Source organism: Hyaena hyaena, unplaced genomic scaffold (assembly GCF_003009895.1).
Source record: "Hyaena hyaena isolate Hyena2069 unplaced genomic scaffold, ASM300989v1 scaffold_539, whole genome shotgun sequence".
In the NCBI taxonomy this organism is placed as follows: domain Eukaryota; kingdom Metazoa; phylum Chordata; class Mammalia; order Carnivora; family Hyaenidae; genus Hyaena; species Hyaena hyaena.
In genome coordinates, this window is record NW_024081169.1 from 179,632 (window position 1) to 196,944 (window position 17,313).

The window sequence follows — 17,313 nt, forward strand, 5'->3', positions numbered from 1 at the left end:
CTGCCTGGGTTGATACTGAAAACCTGATCCATATCAGTGCAATCTTGGCCAGGCTCTATAACCCTTTCGTGCCTCAGTCTCCCTCTCGATGAAATGTAGATAATGATACTACTCCATCCTAATTGTTACTTAATAAATGCATATGGATTAAAGACAAAATACATCCAAAAAAGAGAAGAAAACATAATGAAAGCGTGAGGACTGTTGGTCTAACTCAAGCAAACAAACCCCACCATCTGCTCAGGTTGTGACCTGTAACAGGAGAAAACATTCTTATTTCCCTGGAATTCAAAACTGTGTCAGCCCTCTGGTTCTGGACTGAATGCGGAGGGACCTGCAGGTTACCTAATTCCATTTCTCATTCTCTCCTCAAGGAACGGAGAACGTGTCCCTTAAGCCTCTGTAGGCCTCATTATCTTGCAGATATTTCAGACTCCAATATGTTAGCCATTAAAAAGACGTCACTCTGTTAGATGACACCATCTCTGGGCAAGAGCCACAGATAATAAAACAACTGCCAACTTTCCCTGGCAAACCAATGTAGCCAAGAGGACAATGGTGGAAAAGGTTCATGACAGAGGAGAGAGAACAAATAACAAGGCAGAGAAAAATGTTAAATACTGGCTGGAAGACCATAAGCCAGGGGATGTGATAAACAGCCATGGCCTGGAAGAAGAGGGAGAGTCTGGCAGGACACTGCCACCAGAGTCTAGCACAGGGCCAGTTACCTTGAACTGTAGATGCAGCAGTTACTGAGAGGGAGTCCAGTGCTGATTACTTACTTTAGATCTGCTAAATGGCACCCACGCCAGGGATAACAAAAGAGTCTGCAAAGTCTACAGGGGCTAGTGAGATTGCCAGGAACGAGCAGGATGAGATTGGCTGGAAAAACACAGTCAATGGCTCTAGGGAGAGCAAATAAATATATAGAAATTGAAAGCGAGGGGGACACTTGGAAGTCATGCTGGTTGAAAGAAGGCAAGTGGTCAGCACACTGGCCCTAAGCTTGCTATGTGAGCCTTCATAAGCGACAGGGACCCAGAGAGGGACAAGAGCAACACTGTCTGCTGACTGACAAGCTGTGCCTAACAGAAGACAGTGACATCACCCTCTGGATGCTGCCATTGGCTGGACTTGCAAATTCTGAAAGCTAGTACCTCACTCTACTCAGCTTTACCATCCATAAAATGGGAAACACTCTAGCAATACCAATCAACCAGGAGATAAGAAGGGAAACTCTGGACCCCTGAAATGATTATTACTAATGTTATCATATACTTATGATCCACAATCTTAGAAATAATTATACAAGGTTGAACATATAAAATTGCTGATATTTTACCTCTTTGACCCACAAATATAGTAATTTCATATGTTCAGCTTAAGAGGTAGGTCAGGGCATGGACAAGATTGGAGACACTTGATTGTAACAGGGAATTCTTCTAACAGACTTTGATGGAGACCCACCCTGCACACTTCTTCCCCAACTCACAAAGGGAGATGGTTTCTTTCAGATCTAAGCATGGATGACCTGTCCTTAGGGCTAGTATCTGGCTAACTCTTCCTTTTCCTTCCTTTTTACTTCCGCTCACTGGAGGCACTCTGATTCCGTGCTGGGTTTAGTGAGAAAGGGCTGGACCTTCACAGGGTTTCCTGTGTGTGCCTGAGGAGGTGATTCTTCACTCTATGAACATGGCCTTGGGACAGTAGCTGCTGAAGAGGGGGGTCATAGGAAAATCCTTTATTCCCAAACTCTCCACCCCCCCCCCACATTAGTGGAGATTCCTTCCTTTGGGTTAAGTATTAGCCTCATTAAGCATCCTCCTCCTGTAATCAAATATATCCATTCCCGTAATGCAGCTAATGGCTCCATTTTTAGATCGCTCTCCCCTGAAACATTATGTAAAGGGACATTAGGTGCCAAGAAGGACAGCCACCAGCCACGTTCCCAGCAAACAGCAGAACTGGCTGAGAATCAGCTTCTACTCACGTTGCCTCATACACCTCATCCTGCAGGCCCTCTAGTTTTTTCAGCAAGGGACAACCTACTAAAGCCAGTTACCATATGAACCCAGTGCCCCATGATACAGGCTGGAGCTACCTCCAGCTCCTTTCTGATAGTTCCTAAGTGGAGTCTGAGTGTTGTGATTGAAGCCCCCACAGGTGGCCTCCACAGAGAAAAAAATACCCCTCTAAAAATTTTCACCAGTTCCCTGGACTGTGGAAGGGCCACTCCACCAGGGGACCTACAGCAGTGGAACCAACAGCAGTGGCTTCTGGGACACCACACAAGCTGGGAGTATCTGAACGAAACCACATCACATGGGACAGTCGCCCTTGCAGTTGTCTTAGATGCAATAGAGGCTGGGAGTAAGGTAAAGCCCAAGGTCAAAAACAGCGTGAAGGATACTGAGAGAACCCAGAGTTATGTGCTCCATGGTGCTCTTAAGACAAGTTCATAGAACCTTTCACTCCCCAGACAGATCATAATTTCAATCCTCTCCTTTTTATGTATGTGTTTGCTTTGGAGGAAGTCCCTGGGAATTGTATAAAATTTCCCAAGCTGACTTGGGCTTTCTGTAAAATTTTCGCAACCACTCTTAGCAGAGACAAGGCTTTCACATTAGATGCGGACTAAGACACCCATGGAATCCTCTTTCCTTCTGCTCCTCTGGCTATCCCTTTAAAGTGCAAGGCCTTTGGGGGCGCCTGGATGCCTCAGTCAGTTAGGCGTACTACTTCGGCTCAGGTCATGATCTCATGGTTCATGGGTTGGAGCCCCACGTCAGGCTCTGTGCTGATGGCTAGCTCAGAGCCTGGAGCCTGTTTCGGATTCTGTGTCTCCCTCTCTCTTTGACCTTCCCCTGCTCACACTCTCTCCCTTTCTCTCAAAAATAAAGCATTAAAAAAAATTTTTAAATAAAATAAAATAAAGTGCAAGGTCTTCGTAGTTGTAATGCTCCTACTCGCTAAGCACAGTGGGCTCGTCAGGCATGTGGACAGATGTAACTCCCAAGGCCACTTCTTGACCATGGGACACACTGCAAATACTTGGTTCTCTTCAGCTCCATAACTTTTGTCTTCTCTTTGGAAGACCCTGTCCACTGGAGTGCCCAAACAAGAAGATGTAATGTGACCTCTCTGTGCATAACTGAAGGATCTTTCTCAACTTCACTCTGCCTGGACTCAGTCTCTGGGACTCCTTCTTTCCTGAGCTCACAGACTCTGAAACTAGCAAAAGCATATCCCCACTGTTCAGAGCCAGCTCTGATGGCCTGAAGGGTGTGTACATCTAACCTGGGATGAGGCTAAATCGGTGTCCACAGCATCAGCCCATCTCAGATTCGAATCAACATTGCCCCCAGTCTTCAAACTAAGCCTATTTGTAGATTCACTCTTCCTTCCCTTAATTTGTGTCCAAAACCAGCTCTCCACTATTATTGCATTTGATGCATCCTTGGTTGGGGTAAGGTTTCTCACTTACCCCAAAAACCAGTTCCTGGTTTTTAATTTCTCTGCCACTCACCAACTCTGTTTGCTGCTTTGTAACTAAATGAACAATTATTATTTTACTCTGTGTACCTGGCACTATAGAAATAGCCTAAGACTACTGGAACTCACATTCTTTTTCTTTTAATTTTTTTAATGTTTATTTATTTTTGAGACAGAGAGACAGACAAAGAAAGCAAGCAGAGGAAGGGCAGAGAGAGAAGGAGACACGGATTCTGAAGCAGGCTCCAGGCTCTGAGCTGTCAGCACAGAGCCCAACGCAGGGCTCAAACCCACGAACCGAGAAATCATGACCTGGGCCAAAGTCGGATGCTTAACCCACTGAGCCACCCAGGCGCCCCATGGAACTCACATTCTAACACCAGGCAGAGCCCAGGAACACAGACCACAAGACATGAAGCAATCAAGCTGAGGGGATCTGTTCTCTCTAGGAACAGGAAGGTATTATTGTCTCCTCCTGGAAGGAGAAATCTCCCAGACGTAACTCTGGATATCACTCTGGGGCTAGGCCTGATTAAAAGTAAACATACATGGATCTCCTCCAACCTACCCAAAGCCAGATTTGGGCCACATAATTTCTGAGAAATCTAGAAGAAGGAACAATTTGGAAGTAAACACAATTGCCCTCCCATTGCAGAGACAATGCCTGGAAGCAAAATCTATGAGTGTCTCCATCCAAAAGGACCATCTGTCCACCACTCTTCCCCTCAACATGAACACACACACGTACACACACACACACACACACACACACATGCACACATGCACTCCCCCCCCCTCCCACTTCTGGTGGAGACTTCTAATCAGGGGCACAATTACAGGAGAATGCAAAGTACAGCTTGAGGAGAGGTGACCTTGTCACATAGAAGCATGTGAATACTTTCTAAAGAAGCAGGGAGGACTGTGACAGGTTCTGGTGATGGTGCTGCCACAGGGATGACACCGTGGACTCACTGGGGCTTCTGTTGGGTTTCTGAAAGGCCCAATGAATGTCATCTCTTGTCCTCATTTGAACTCAGAATAAAGTCCAAGAAAGTCCTGGGAACCTGAAGCATTGGAGGCCGAAATACCAGCTCTATTACTGATGAAGGTATCTGGATACTACACGTGGGTGTGGAGGCTGAGCGTGTGGGCTACAGCTCCCCTGAACTGAGACCACTCCCTAGAATGGCAGGCCTCCTCTGCTGGTCTTACCACCAATGGCAAGGGCCCAGAATGTCCACTCGCTCTATGCAAGCAGGTCCTCAATAGTTCCCTCTCCCAGACTCAGCAATCAGACAGGGCATTTCAGTGCCCAGTGAGGAGAAGGAGAAAGAGATAGGAGCCGGGAGCCAGGTGTATTCTCCATGGCCTCTCTTTATATTAAAATATGAGGAGGGGTAATGTTCATAGCAGCACTCTCAACAATAGCTAAAACATGGAAAGAGCCTAAGTGTCCATCAATGGACGAATGGATCAAGAAGATGTGGTTTATCTATACCATGGAATACTACACGGCAATGAGAAACAATGAAATCTGGCCATGTGTAGCAACATGGATGGACCTTGAGGGTGTTATGCTGAGCGAAATAAGTCAGGCAGAGAAGGACAAATATCATGTTTGCACGTATAGGAGGATTAGGAGGAACTTAACTGAGGAACCAGGGGGAGAAGAAGGGGGGAAATGGTGGGGGAAAGGGAGAGAGGCAAACCATGAGAGACTCTTGAATGCTGACAAAAACTGAGGACTGATGGATGTGGGGGGGAGGGGGGATGGGCATGGAGGAGGGCACTTGTGGGGATGAGCACTGGGTGTTCTGTGGAAACCAACTTGACAATAAACTATTTGGAAAGAAGAAAGGAAAGAAAGAAAGAAAGAGAGAGAGAGAGAGAGAGAGAGAGAGAGAGAAAGAAAGAAAGAAAGAAAGAAAGAAAGAAAGAAAGAAAGAAAGAAAGAAAGAAAGAAAGAAGGAAAAGAAAAAGAAAAGAAAAGAAAATGGCCAGTTAAAGCATAAAAAAAAATATGAGGAGGGGTGCCTGGGTGGCTCAGTCAGTTAAGTGTCTGACCCTTGATCTTGGCTCAGGTCATGATCACATGGTTTGTGGGTTCAAGCCCCACATCAGGCTCTGTGCTGATAGCACAGAACCTGCTTGGTATTCTCTCTCTCTGTCCCTACTCAGTTCATGTTTTCTTTCTGTCTCTCTCAAAATAAATAAACATTTTAAAAAATATATATGAGTAATGGGAATTAGCATCCTCACCCCAGCCCCCTCAGTTCTTCTCTGTGCTCTGGCCATACTCAGAGGGTGCTGCAGTGAGAGGCTGGCTGGGAGGGAGAGACTCAGGAGAGGCACTTGAAGAGAGTAGGGCGGGTGCTGTGTCTTCCCCATCTTCCCTCTACACCCCTCCCTTCCTGAGCCTTTGGATCGTGCTGGGATAGATTGAGATCGACAAACCTAAACGTGTTTTGGTTTGAGGTTTGGCAAATTCTGGAACTCCAAAGTATTCCACAAATGTTTTGTGTTCTGCAAAACCAAAAAACATTGGCCAAGCACTTTCCCCCCTTAATTTTTAAGCCCATGTGTTTTTAAAGGAAATGTAATCCGTATGTTTTGGGTACGTTTATATGCAACTCATCAAACCATGCTCCTCTGTATGAGTCACTGATGTCTAAAACGGATGGGGAAGAGCACAGATTTGTAAGAACTCTGTTAGCACAAGAAGGGCAGTAGGTGAGGCACTGGCTGGAAGGTGATAGACTGGATTCTGGTGTTGGCACAGAACTCCCAGATCCCAGAAGAGTTACAAATAATCCTCTGTAGCCTCACCAGTCTTTTCCACTAATCATCCTTGTCCTTATCAGATCCCGCAGGCAAGTAGTGAGACTTTGAGTCTGATTATCAGGTAATTTTGAGTTTTTTAAAGAGAAAATACAAGGGCCCCCAGACTTGCCCCCAAAGGTCTATTTTAATCTAGTTTCCAGAGCACTGGAAGACAAAAATAGCTTCTATAGCTAATGATCCATCTTTGCCCTGTCATGAGGCAGGGGCCTTCTGGGTCATTATGTCATAGTTTCACCTGCTAGGAAGATCAACCTGACTTCCTGTCCTCTAGGGAACCCCTTATTTACAGGGAGGGTACAGCAAGCAGATGACAAAGCCACGGGAAGTCTACAAAGACAGACGGAGAATGAGTACACATTATCAGATATTCGAGGAAGAGTTCTATTCTCCATACCTGTCGAAGATAAAATAAGTCAAGTTTAAACTGTCAGCAGGAACAGAGCACAGAGTGCACACGTGGGCCTGGGAGTTATTCAGCGCTCCAGCTTTGCTGTGTGACACTAGGAAGCTGCTTAAGCTCTCTGAGCCTCAGTTTCCTATATATACAAAAGATAGGTGACTTTAAAGATTAGGAAAAAATATAAGTAAAAGGTATGGGACACAGTAAGTGTTCTATCACAAATAATTTCTATAATTACTAACATTACTTAAAATAAAATAGCCTGCAGGTTTTAGCCAGATATAGTGAAGAATCACCATGCTACCAGAAAAATTGTATATAAATAAGAGACTGAAATGGGCTAATGAGGAGTGATGGTTCTGCCCCCACTGGAGTCCTTACAAAGAAGAGTAGCCCACAAGGCAAGACAAACAACCATCTGTCTAAGCAGTGGGACATTCACCAGCCCCAAAGCAGACCCGGGCCAGGATCAAATGATGCGCCTAGCTCCCTTCTAGCCCAGTGAGGGGACAGGAGAACCTCAGGACTTGAACCAAGATGGCATCACAACTTCCTAACCAAGGCAAATGCTTCAAGACACATAGTCTTATTCCCAAGATTAAAGTGTGGCTCCAATTCCCAGAGCAGAGCCCCAAAACACTGGTCGATACGGCCTATCCCAATTCTCTGTTCTCAGTCACGCCTCTGAAACACAAGGACATTAATGGGAATAAAAGGCAAAGAAGAAATCAGAACAACCTTTGGAGTGCCAAGACAAAAGTAAACAAATATTAAATGCCACTAGAGATACAGAAGGAAAGAAAGAGAAAGTAGTTAAATAACTAAAGTCATCAGGGTTGCCCCCCTGCTGTGTCGAGGGGAAAAAATTCTTAACTTTTGGTGACAGAACCTTCCAAAAATCTGGAGAAAGCTGTAGACCTCTCTTAAGAAAAATGCATATCTGCTCATCCACACACAATTTTCCTTATAGTATCTGGGAACTCAAAGAACCCCCAAAATCCAGCCATGAGCTCTTAAGCTAAAGATCTTAAGAACTCGAGAGGCTTCTTTATCAAAGGTCAGATTCTATTCTGAGCTTATCATTGCTAGCAAGGTCCTCAGTAGGCCTAGGATGCAGAGCTCTGAAAAGGAAGCAAACGGAAACAGCTCATGGGCAAGTCTCCAACCTGAACATGGAATATAAACTAACTGGCAGAAAGAGTACACATTCCCCACTGGCTGACTTTTGAAGACAAAAGTCTTTGCTGAACGGGAAAGCATTTGGCCTGGAGTCCCCATGCCTGAGTTCTAGTGGCCACACCACTAACCAGTTGCTTGATCTAGAACACATTACACAATTCTGTCATCTTCAAACTAGAAGTTCAAGTGAATTTTACTTCAATCCATAGGTGTAACCTCAAGAACTTTGGAGGTAAATAAAAATTTCTAGAAATCTAAATCTATTTAAATATACAAAAAGAGTTTCATAAAGAAGTGCCTCTGTAGGGGATTAAAGGTACCCTTATCATGATGAGAACTCAGTAATATTGTTGAATCTCTATATTGTACACCTGAAACTAAGGTAACACTGTATGTTAATTATACTGGAATTTTAAAAAAAAAAATTGTTTTTTTTAAAGTGCTGCCATTAGTCATTTTGTAAGGGAAATAACCACTACAGATGATGTTTAGCGTACATCTGGTTCTCCAGAATGTGCTATATAGTTCGTGAAGGGATTCTAAATATAATACTAGACAGTGTCATGAAAACTCTTGCAGAGAAATAGCACAGATAACTCTTGACAATCTGTGTCATTTTGATGTAAAGAAATGTCCCCAAATGAGGAAAATGTCTGAACACTAATGTAAATAGTTACTGCAAAGCCTGCACACTTTAAAAAAAATTTTCATATAATATATGGTCAAATTGGTTTCCGTACAATACCCAGTGCTCAAGCTAACAAGTGCCCTCCTCAATGCCCATCACCCACTTTCCCCTTTCCCCCACTCCCTCATCCACCCTCAGTTTGTTATCAGTATTTAAGAGTCTCTTATGGTTTGCCTCCCTCCCTCTCTGTAAATTGTTTTTTCCCCTTCCCCTTCTCCATGGTCTTCTGTTAAGTTTCTCAAGAAACACATTTGAGTATCTGTCTTTCTCTGACTGACTTATTTCACTTAACATAATGCCCTCCAGTTCTATCCATGTTGCTGCAAATGGCCAGATTTCATTCTTTCTCATTGCCAAGTAGTATCCCATTGTGTATATAAACCACATCTTCCTTACCCATTCAAAAATAATAAACATTTAAAAAAATTTTATCCACTGACAAATGGATTAAAAAAATTTTAATGTTTATTATTTTTGAAAGAGAGAGAGACAGAGAGCAAGCAGGGGAGGGGCAGAGAGAGACACAGAATCTGAAGCAGGCTCTAGGCTCTATAAGCTGTCCCCACAGAGCAGGAGGTGGGGCTCGAGCTCAAAGACCATGAGATCATGACATGAGCTGAAGTCGGCCGCTTAACTGACTGACCACCCAGACATTCCCAAACCTGCACACTTTATAAAACATGTGTAGTCACATTTGTGGTTTCAGTATGGTTTATATGAAGTGAACTTTTCTGACTGTATAACCTTAGATAGATCTGTTTCCTGACAATTTCAGTTCTCTCCTGGCTCTCTGGATAACAGATTTTAATTTTTTTTTTTTTTTTTTTTATTTCTAGGAGAGAGAGACAGAGACAGCGTGAGCAGGGGAGGGTCAGAGAGAGAGGGAGACACAGACTCCGAAACAGGCTCCAGGCTCCGAGCCGGCAGTCAGCACAGAGCCCGACGCGGGGCTCGAACCCACGAACCGCGAGATCATGACCTAAGCGAAAGTCGGACGCTTAACCGACTAAGCCACCCAGGCGCCCCAACAGATTTTAATTTTATAGAGGAAAGGTGAGAAAGAAAGGATTAACCAGAAAAACGCATGTTGCTAAGTCCACTTACAGTAATAGCAAAGAGTCCTTCAAATGTGAGCAGTTCCTCAGAATTTCCCTATATGACAACCTAATCCTAATGACAATCCTGGGCCATCAGGAAAGGTCATGTTCTAGAAACTGTCTTTACTAAGGTAGGCAACATCTAATATATTTTGGGAATATGTCTTAGGAGAAAAATGGCTAATTTCTTAACAATGTTTGAGCTCTTAAAGATAATAATTTTCTGGGCACCTGGATGGCTCAGTAGGTTCAACATCTGACTCTCAATTTCAGCTGGGGTCATGATCTCATGATTTGTAAGTTCGAGCCCCACATCAGGCTCTGCACTGACAGTGCAGAGATTGCTTGGGATTCTCTTTCTCTCTCTTCCTCTCTCTGCCCCTCTTCTGCTCATGCTCTCTCTCTCACTCTCTCTCTCTCAAAATAAATAAATAAACTTAAAAAAAATTTAAAGTAATAATTTTCTGATAACTTTAATTTGTCCACAGTTCCTTGTTCCTGATAATGCAAAATAAAGATGTCACTCAGGGTGCTGTGGCCACCTACAGCACTTACCAGAAAAAGTGCCAATCTTTTGATGATAATCAATCACCATAAAATTTGTTTTAAGTGACTGGATTACCAAAGAGAAAAACATCATGAGAGATTTGATCTGGTGATGTACATACAGCGTGTTAACAAAAAGTTGGAAAATTCAACTTTTGAGGGACAGCTCTTTGATCCAAGTATCAGCCATCCATTTCTTTCTGCCTGAGTCAGCATAGTGGCTAACACAAATGGAGTGCTGGTGGAATAATGTCACATAGAAGAGAAAGGTCGGTGAGTCTCTCCCAATTATTCTTACCTGTTTCTTCCAGAATCTCTGAATCCTTTAGCAAAAGGGTTTCGATCAATTTTTAATCTGGTGATCTGGAAACAAACAAAAAACATAAGTTGTATTTATAATTAACAGATTTCTTTTTAGGTTGGTCCTAGAAAAATAACAAAAATCATTCTGTTAGTAACAGCTGTTGTTTTTATTTAGTTTCCTTTAAGTTTGAGATTTAAATTGAAGTTGAGATAGGACTTGGGCCTGGCACACAGATGTCTAACCCCCCTGACCCACTTCTCCCTAAAACATCCAGGTTTTCCCAGTATGTGACTGTAAACTCCTCTGCTCACCTTTCCTGCCCCACCCCCAAAAGACTATAAATCACTTGCCTAGACAAACAAAGGCATGGACATAGAAAACTGGGCAATGGTCAAGTCCATGGTACATGACACACAGGAAAGCACTTGAAAAGAGTTTGTTGAATGATGAACGAGTGAACAAGTGAGTAAATAATGAAAGGATGGATTTAGTGAATCCAATCCAATGGAATGAGACCACCACACAACCCACCTCAGCCTGAAAGAACCAGATAATTGTATATCCATCTCACTTAAGTTGCCCTTTCCCTGTTCCTAGAGACCTAGAGATCATTCACTTAATGACCTAAAGTACCAGTCAAAAAAAAGTAGCCAGACTTTTATCAAGTTGCACCCAAGGGAAAATCTGTAAACAAGGGACTCAGTGGGGCTGACTACAGTGCATTTCATCCAGTCTCCAAGGCTCACAAGCAAATCAGAAGACTCAAACCACTGTGTGACCCAGGTTGGTTGGGTCCTGAGGAAGCATCTGGCTCAAACTCCAGTGTAGAAGTCCCTGCCTACTGCTTCTCATCTCAGTCCCCTCGAACATGGTGAGGGTTGGACATATCACCCTCATGCCTCCAGACTAGACCAAGCCTGACCAACAAATTCCACATGTGCTCTTTCATTTCTTCTTCCAGCCTTGGCCATGGGAGGCCCTTTTGATATCTTTGCGTCTAAACCAGATGTGAATGACTCACTACCTTCAAGCAACTGAGACGTAGGGCTGGGGGATGAGGGAGCTCAGGAAAGGATGGAAGGCACTCTCAACAGAAGGGAATTCTAGAAAGAAGGTATCATTATTTAAGACCACCTTCCCATTTCTGCTCATTGCAGACCTTATCCACTAAGATGGCTACAGTCATTTCTTATGGAGCAAATCTTTCCAAGTCCCTCTTTGGCTCACTTTGTCAGAGTGGAATTTCCCAAAGCCACAGTCTTTAAAGGTCTTTAAAATGCAATGTGAGATTCTGACCAACAGACTCTGACTTGAAAGTATCAAAGTTAATTTTTTTCCCCCTAAAACAGTCCTTGCCTCTAGAATGGCACACTAATAATGTAGCACTAATAATGTAGCAAAAGCAATTTTACATCTATTTTATAGACCAGAGCAGGAGCCTGAAGCCTTTGGCTTTCTAAAGTCTAGTGTCTGCCCTGTGAATATTGTATTGCATTTAAAGGCTGTCACTGCTTTTCTGTTTTTGACTTAAGATCCATTCTTTCTTCCTCCATAATCCACAGCAATAAACCACACACCATATTTTCTTTTCAAGTTGGGGTTATAATATTTTATTTTCTCTTTCAAGTCGGCTTATCCTGTCCGGCTCATTTATGATAAGGGGTTTCTGATATATGATTGTGCTGCCATGTTTGGAAGGCCTCCACAGGCTCCTGTAAATAAAATGACATTCTATTTCATGGGCCTGGGAGAAAAGGTTGAAAACCTGTTTCCCACAGCTCATTCTATCTCAGGCCAAGAGGTCTGCATGGAGATTTAATAGAAAAATGCCACCAAATGTTAGGAGAAACAGCACCTCTGTACTTGTTTCAAAGCTTCTAATGTGAGATTTACAGAGCTTTATGTAGTGTGTACTCATTATTTGTTTATTATCAAGTGCTTTTGTGTGCAAAGCAAGGTGACAGGAAGCAGAGGTGACAGTGATATATAGTCCATATATGGCTATGTATTGTCTGGCTTTCCCCCTTAGAAGCTTCTCATCTAGGAGACAAAAACAGACATACACACCAACACAAAACAGAAATTGATAAAGTTTGCAGCAAAGGCAAAGTGTCATAAGAGCATAAGAGGAAGTAGCAATGAGTCCAAGTTGAAGGGCTCTGAGGTTATCCGAAGGTGCTATCTCTGAGAGATAGCGCATGAGACAGGCCTTAAAAGATGTGTAGGATTTTCATGAAAAATACAAAAAGGAGATAAAGGAATAAGGGAAGTATTTTCTAAGAAATGTCCTACATAAGCCAGAGCACTGAGGCACAGAAGCATGAATGAATGAGGCATACCAGAGAAGCACTGAGAAGTCCAATTTGGCCAGAGCATGGGGTACAAGAAGAAGGGCAGCAGTGAGATACAGCTAGAGGCTGCCCTCAGGCCGTATCACAGAAAGACTTTATTGCCCTGCCCTACAGGCAGAAGAGAGCAATTTAACAATATAAGCCAAACTATGACCCCAGTTAATGCTGGTGCTGACAACTTTGGCTATGCCTACCAACACTGAGGGTCACAAGGACAATAATTTGGAGGAATAAACCAAAGTATTTCCAACCTCAATAATCCACAGTCCCACGGTTCCCATATGGAGAGCCAGCCTGGTAGCCTCAGATGTTACGAGTATCTCGTATAGCACAGGAAGGGATGTGAATGACAGCTGGGCCTTTAAGCCTGCTGTCCTGCGGAAGACAAGGATGTGACATAAGGTAAATTTTTATCCAGTGGAAAAAGAGTAAAAAGTCTTCCCCTTGCACCCCAGTGGAGTATGAAAAAAGAGGAAGACTGGCTTGGTAACCTCCACACACACATGGGGCTGGCTGCACCAAAGTGAAAATGCCACCTGGTCTGATGAATCAGGAAGAGGCCCAAGGTAGCATCTTATTACCCTTCTGTGGTGGGTCAGGGACTCAGAGGTCCTCACCTGACATGCCAGGGAAGGCAGGGTGACCCTAACGCCAAGGTGCTACAGACTAGGCAGGAGCCAAACAGAGGACCTAGATGAGCCCTGAAGTGAGGCTGAGCCAGCCAGGGAGGCCTAGGGGGTCCAACTGAGGCAAAAACACAAAAGCACAAATTGAGTTGTCTTCCATCAGTAGAGCATGTCCATACAAAGGACCCAAGGCCCAGAGCAGAGAATGAGGGCCACCAGCAGAGGCCAATGAGGCCCACAGCACAGGGACCCACACGCAACCCCATGAAGATTCAACCCCTGCTGCCTCTGTGTGTACACCACACATCTAGAGGCCATCTGGAGCAGTGTGGAAGGCTCATGAATAGTTAGATTTTCAACCCTACTCCAAAGTTTATCAATTAGAGCCATCTCCACCTCCCCACCTTCCAGCAGTACACCGTTATCCTTTCACTAAACTACCCTACATAACCTTTGGACTAGTCTCTCTTCTTCCACTCTTGTCCCTGTCCAGTCTCTTCTCTACACAGCGACCAAGGTGGTCTTTGTGAACATGTACAGAGATCATGTGATTCTCTTCAGTGGTTACCACCTGACTCAGAACTCAATCCAAACTCCTTGGCTGACCTTGAAGGCCCAGCATGGCCCCTGGCTAGCTCTCCACAGCCACCCACAGTCTCTATGCCTGGGCCATGGGCTCCCACCAACATCAGGCTGCTCTGAGTGCTAGAAAGTGCCACGCTCTTTCCCTGCTTAGATCTCTCACGCTCACTCTACCCCCAGACAAAAAATGTTCTTTTCTCTTCACATAGCTGATGCCTCATCTTAAGTCTCAGTCTAAATGTTGTCTCCTGAGAGAGATGCTTCTTGATCATCCCTCCAAAATAGGGTGCTTTCAGGTTAGGAACCACATCTATTTTATATACTATTTTATTAAGAACCTAACATGACATGCTATTTGTGCTCAATGAGTATCTGTTCAATGAATGAATGAGTGCGTGAGTGCATGAATGAATAATGGAGAAAACAGGAATCACCAGCCACAAAGCTGTAACCAGCCTTAGACAATACAGACGGAGCAACTCCCTTGATCCTCTCTGCTTTCACTATAGCATTAGGGATGAGAGTCTTAAATATCCTACCAAGCAGAACGAGAAGGTCGAGTAGTAACCATGTATCCAAAGCTATTGTATAGTGGTCATGTTCAAACTTGGTCCAATGATAATGAGGAGACATGGAAAGTCCAGGGGTTGGGGAAGCATTTTTCCTCACTGATTTGATTTCCACAACCTTATACTGATTGGTAGAGTCTACATTATTGGAGGCTGAGCACACAGAGGTGGCTGCTGGCTTACAACCATTCGTTTTAATCATTTTCACTGACCTTTTGCCAAGGCAATTACTCAATGAGGTATGCCTCACGGCACGCAGCGCAAACGTAAATAGCACAGCCTACAAAGCAAAGGAAACTTCGATATCCTGACTATGATTTTACAATACCAACACTGAAAAAGCCTTCCCTTAGTAACACTCTCTTATTCATATTTTTTTACCATGTTGCTTGAAGGGTGTTGTTCATCAGGGAAGAAAAAAAACTTAGCCCATATAAAAATTAAAAAAAAAAAAAAAAAAACCTCTGCACTGACTTGATTGGAACGTGAGAACACAACTGGCTCGATAGTTTAGGACATAATGAGTGGCTCAGAACTCCTATTGGATTTGCTTACACAGACCTGACTGTGGTTTCAGACTTCCTATCTGGTTCGTGTAGCCAATTCTCATCAAGAAATAAGACTGTGTTACCTGAGGAGAACAGGGCTGTGTCTTTTTGAAATCTAGTTTCCTGTTTGGGGGGAAAAATCAAGGTTCAGCAGCCTTTTCCCCTTAGAGAAGACAAAGACTGCGATGGAAATTTCCTGCTAATTCCATGAGGATATGTTGGCGTCAGCTTCTTCCAAGAAAAAGCATAGAGTGTAGAGTCGCCTTTATTCCCACCTCTAGCACTTTATTCTCCACGATGAGATTCTGGGCATGGTGTACCTTCCTCTCTGCCTTCAGCCTGCCAAGTTGGCACTCCAAGAGCAAATAATAGTAATAATAACTTCAGTATGCTAGCAGCCCTGGGAGTCTATGGGTCAGTCAGCAAAGGTGAGAGGAAGGAATGGGAAGGGGGGAAAGAAAAGCATAAAGTATTTCATGAAAATAGAAACTCTTTCTTCACATTTCACTAGTGCTTATATCCAGAGAAGCGAACCACAGACATGTAAGGAAACTGGTCGTGGAAGTGTGTTGGCTAATTATTCATGCAGTCCTTTTCTAAGCACATATTCAGTTCTGTGCACTATGGGACAGACACAAATACCTTAGGATTATGGAGATGGAAGGGTCCTGCTTCTTAATTAGTGGTTTCTGGGCTTTGGGCCAATTCTAACACCCCCGCCCAACATTTGAGGGATCAACATTGATATTCCAGTTCTTTATTCTACCAAACAAAAGGGTTACACCTATCTGCTATCTCCTGCCATCATTATTTCATAAAATAAATGACATTTTAGTATCAAAAAAGTGAAAAGGACAAATTAACATACAGTCTATTTAAATGAATGCAAACAGGTATAAAATGGCCCTATATTTTTTCATCTTTCAATGGACTATGAAATATTTCTCCACAGACTGGTGACTGAGAAGAACTGATTCAGGGCAAACCATTAATTCACAAATGAGAATTCTGAGGTGAAGTGATTTGTCAAAGGCAGTACAGTCTGTCAGCTACAGAGTTGGGTCCAGAACCTGAGTCCTTTCACCCCCGACCTGGTAATGGGGTCATGAGGGAGGGACAGCACACTAACAGTTCAATGAAGGAGAGCTCATCCACAGCTGAAAATCGTAAGGAATGTTATAGGGGGAAATGTAAGGAGGATTTGTATTTGTACTGAACTTGAAGAGCGGGAGGAATCTAGACAGATAAAGAGGAACGAAGAGGTCACTGCAGGAAAGACAACAGCACAAGCAAAAACAAAGTGGCTACAAAGTGCAAACCACAGTAAAACTCAAACTAGACTGCTGAACTCATGGATGCGTGGTTAAAACTAATGGAAAGTGAGCCTAGAAATCTAGCTGGGTAACTAGCTACAAAGGACCTTCACAGGGAGACATGGAACCTTGGGCTTTACTCCCTTGGGCACTGGGGAGTCATGGACAATTTTTTTTTTTAATTTTTTTTTTTTTTTATTTCTAGGAGAGAGAGAGAGAGACAGTGTGAGCTGGGGAGGGTCAGAGAGAGAGGGAGTCACAGACTGAAACAGGCTCCAGGCTCTGAGCTGGCAGTCAGCACAGAGCCCGACGCGGGGCTCGAACCCACGAATCGTGAGATCACGACCTAAGCGAAAGTCGGACGCTTAACCGACTAAGCCACCCAGGCACCCCAATCATGGACAATTTTTAACAGAGAAATGATGCAATTGGAGCTGTGCTCTAGGAAGACCCATCATCCCTCAGCAAATATATGGGATGGCTCATGAGACATTAAGCGTGCAGTCCAGGTAACTCAGCTGGGAGCTGTCACCACGGCCTCAGCTGGAGGGAGAGCAGGTCCTGAACAAGGGCAAAAGTCACGAGATTAGAAAGTAGAAAATATTCCACCAGTAAAAGCAACACAGTTTAGTGGCAGATGGGACGTGTGGAGAGTCAGGTGTTTGGCTGACAAGACGGAAGCCAAGAGGAGATAGGCCTTAACAAAGGAGAGGGCTAGGAGGGGTAACAAATAAATAGTATTGCTTGGAATATTTTGTTTGCCAGCAACAAAACACC

At 43.8% G+C, this 17,313-nt stretch overlaps 1 protein-coding gene across 1 annotated transcript in view; it reads right to left on the reverse strand.

Moving 5' to 3' along the window:
* The window catches only part of TBX15 (T-box transcription factor 15), a 101,600-nt gene that overhangs the window by 17,468 nt on the left and 66,819 nt on the right, over positions 1-17,313 (reverse strand). Inside the window, exon 6 of the mRNA XM_039255672.1 lies at positions 10,542-10,606. Coding sequence (XP_039111603.1) covers positions 10,542-10,606 — 65 coding nt within the window. The remainder of the gene's footprint in view (positions 1-10,541; positions 10,607-17,313) is intronic.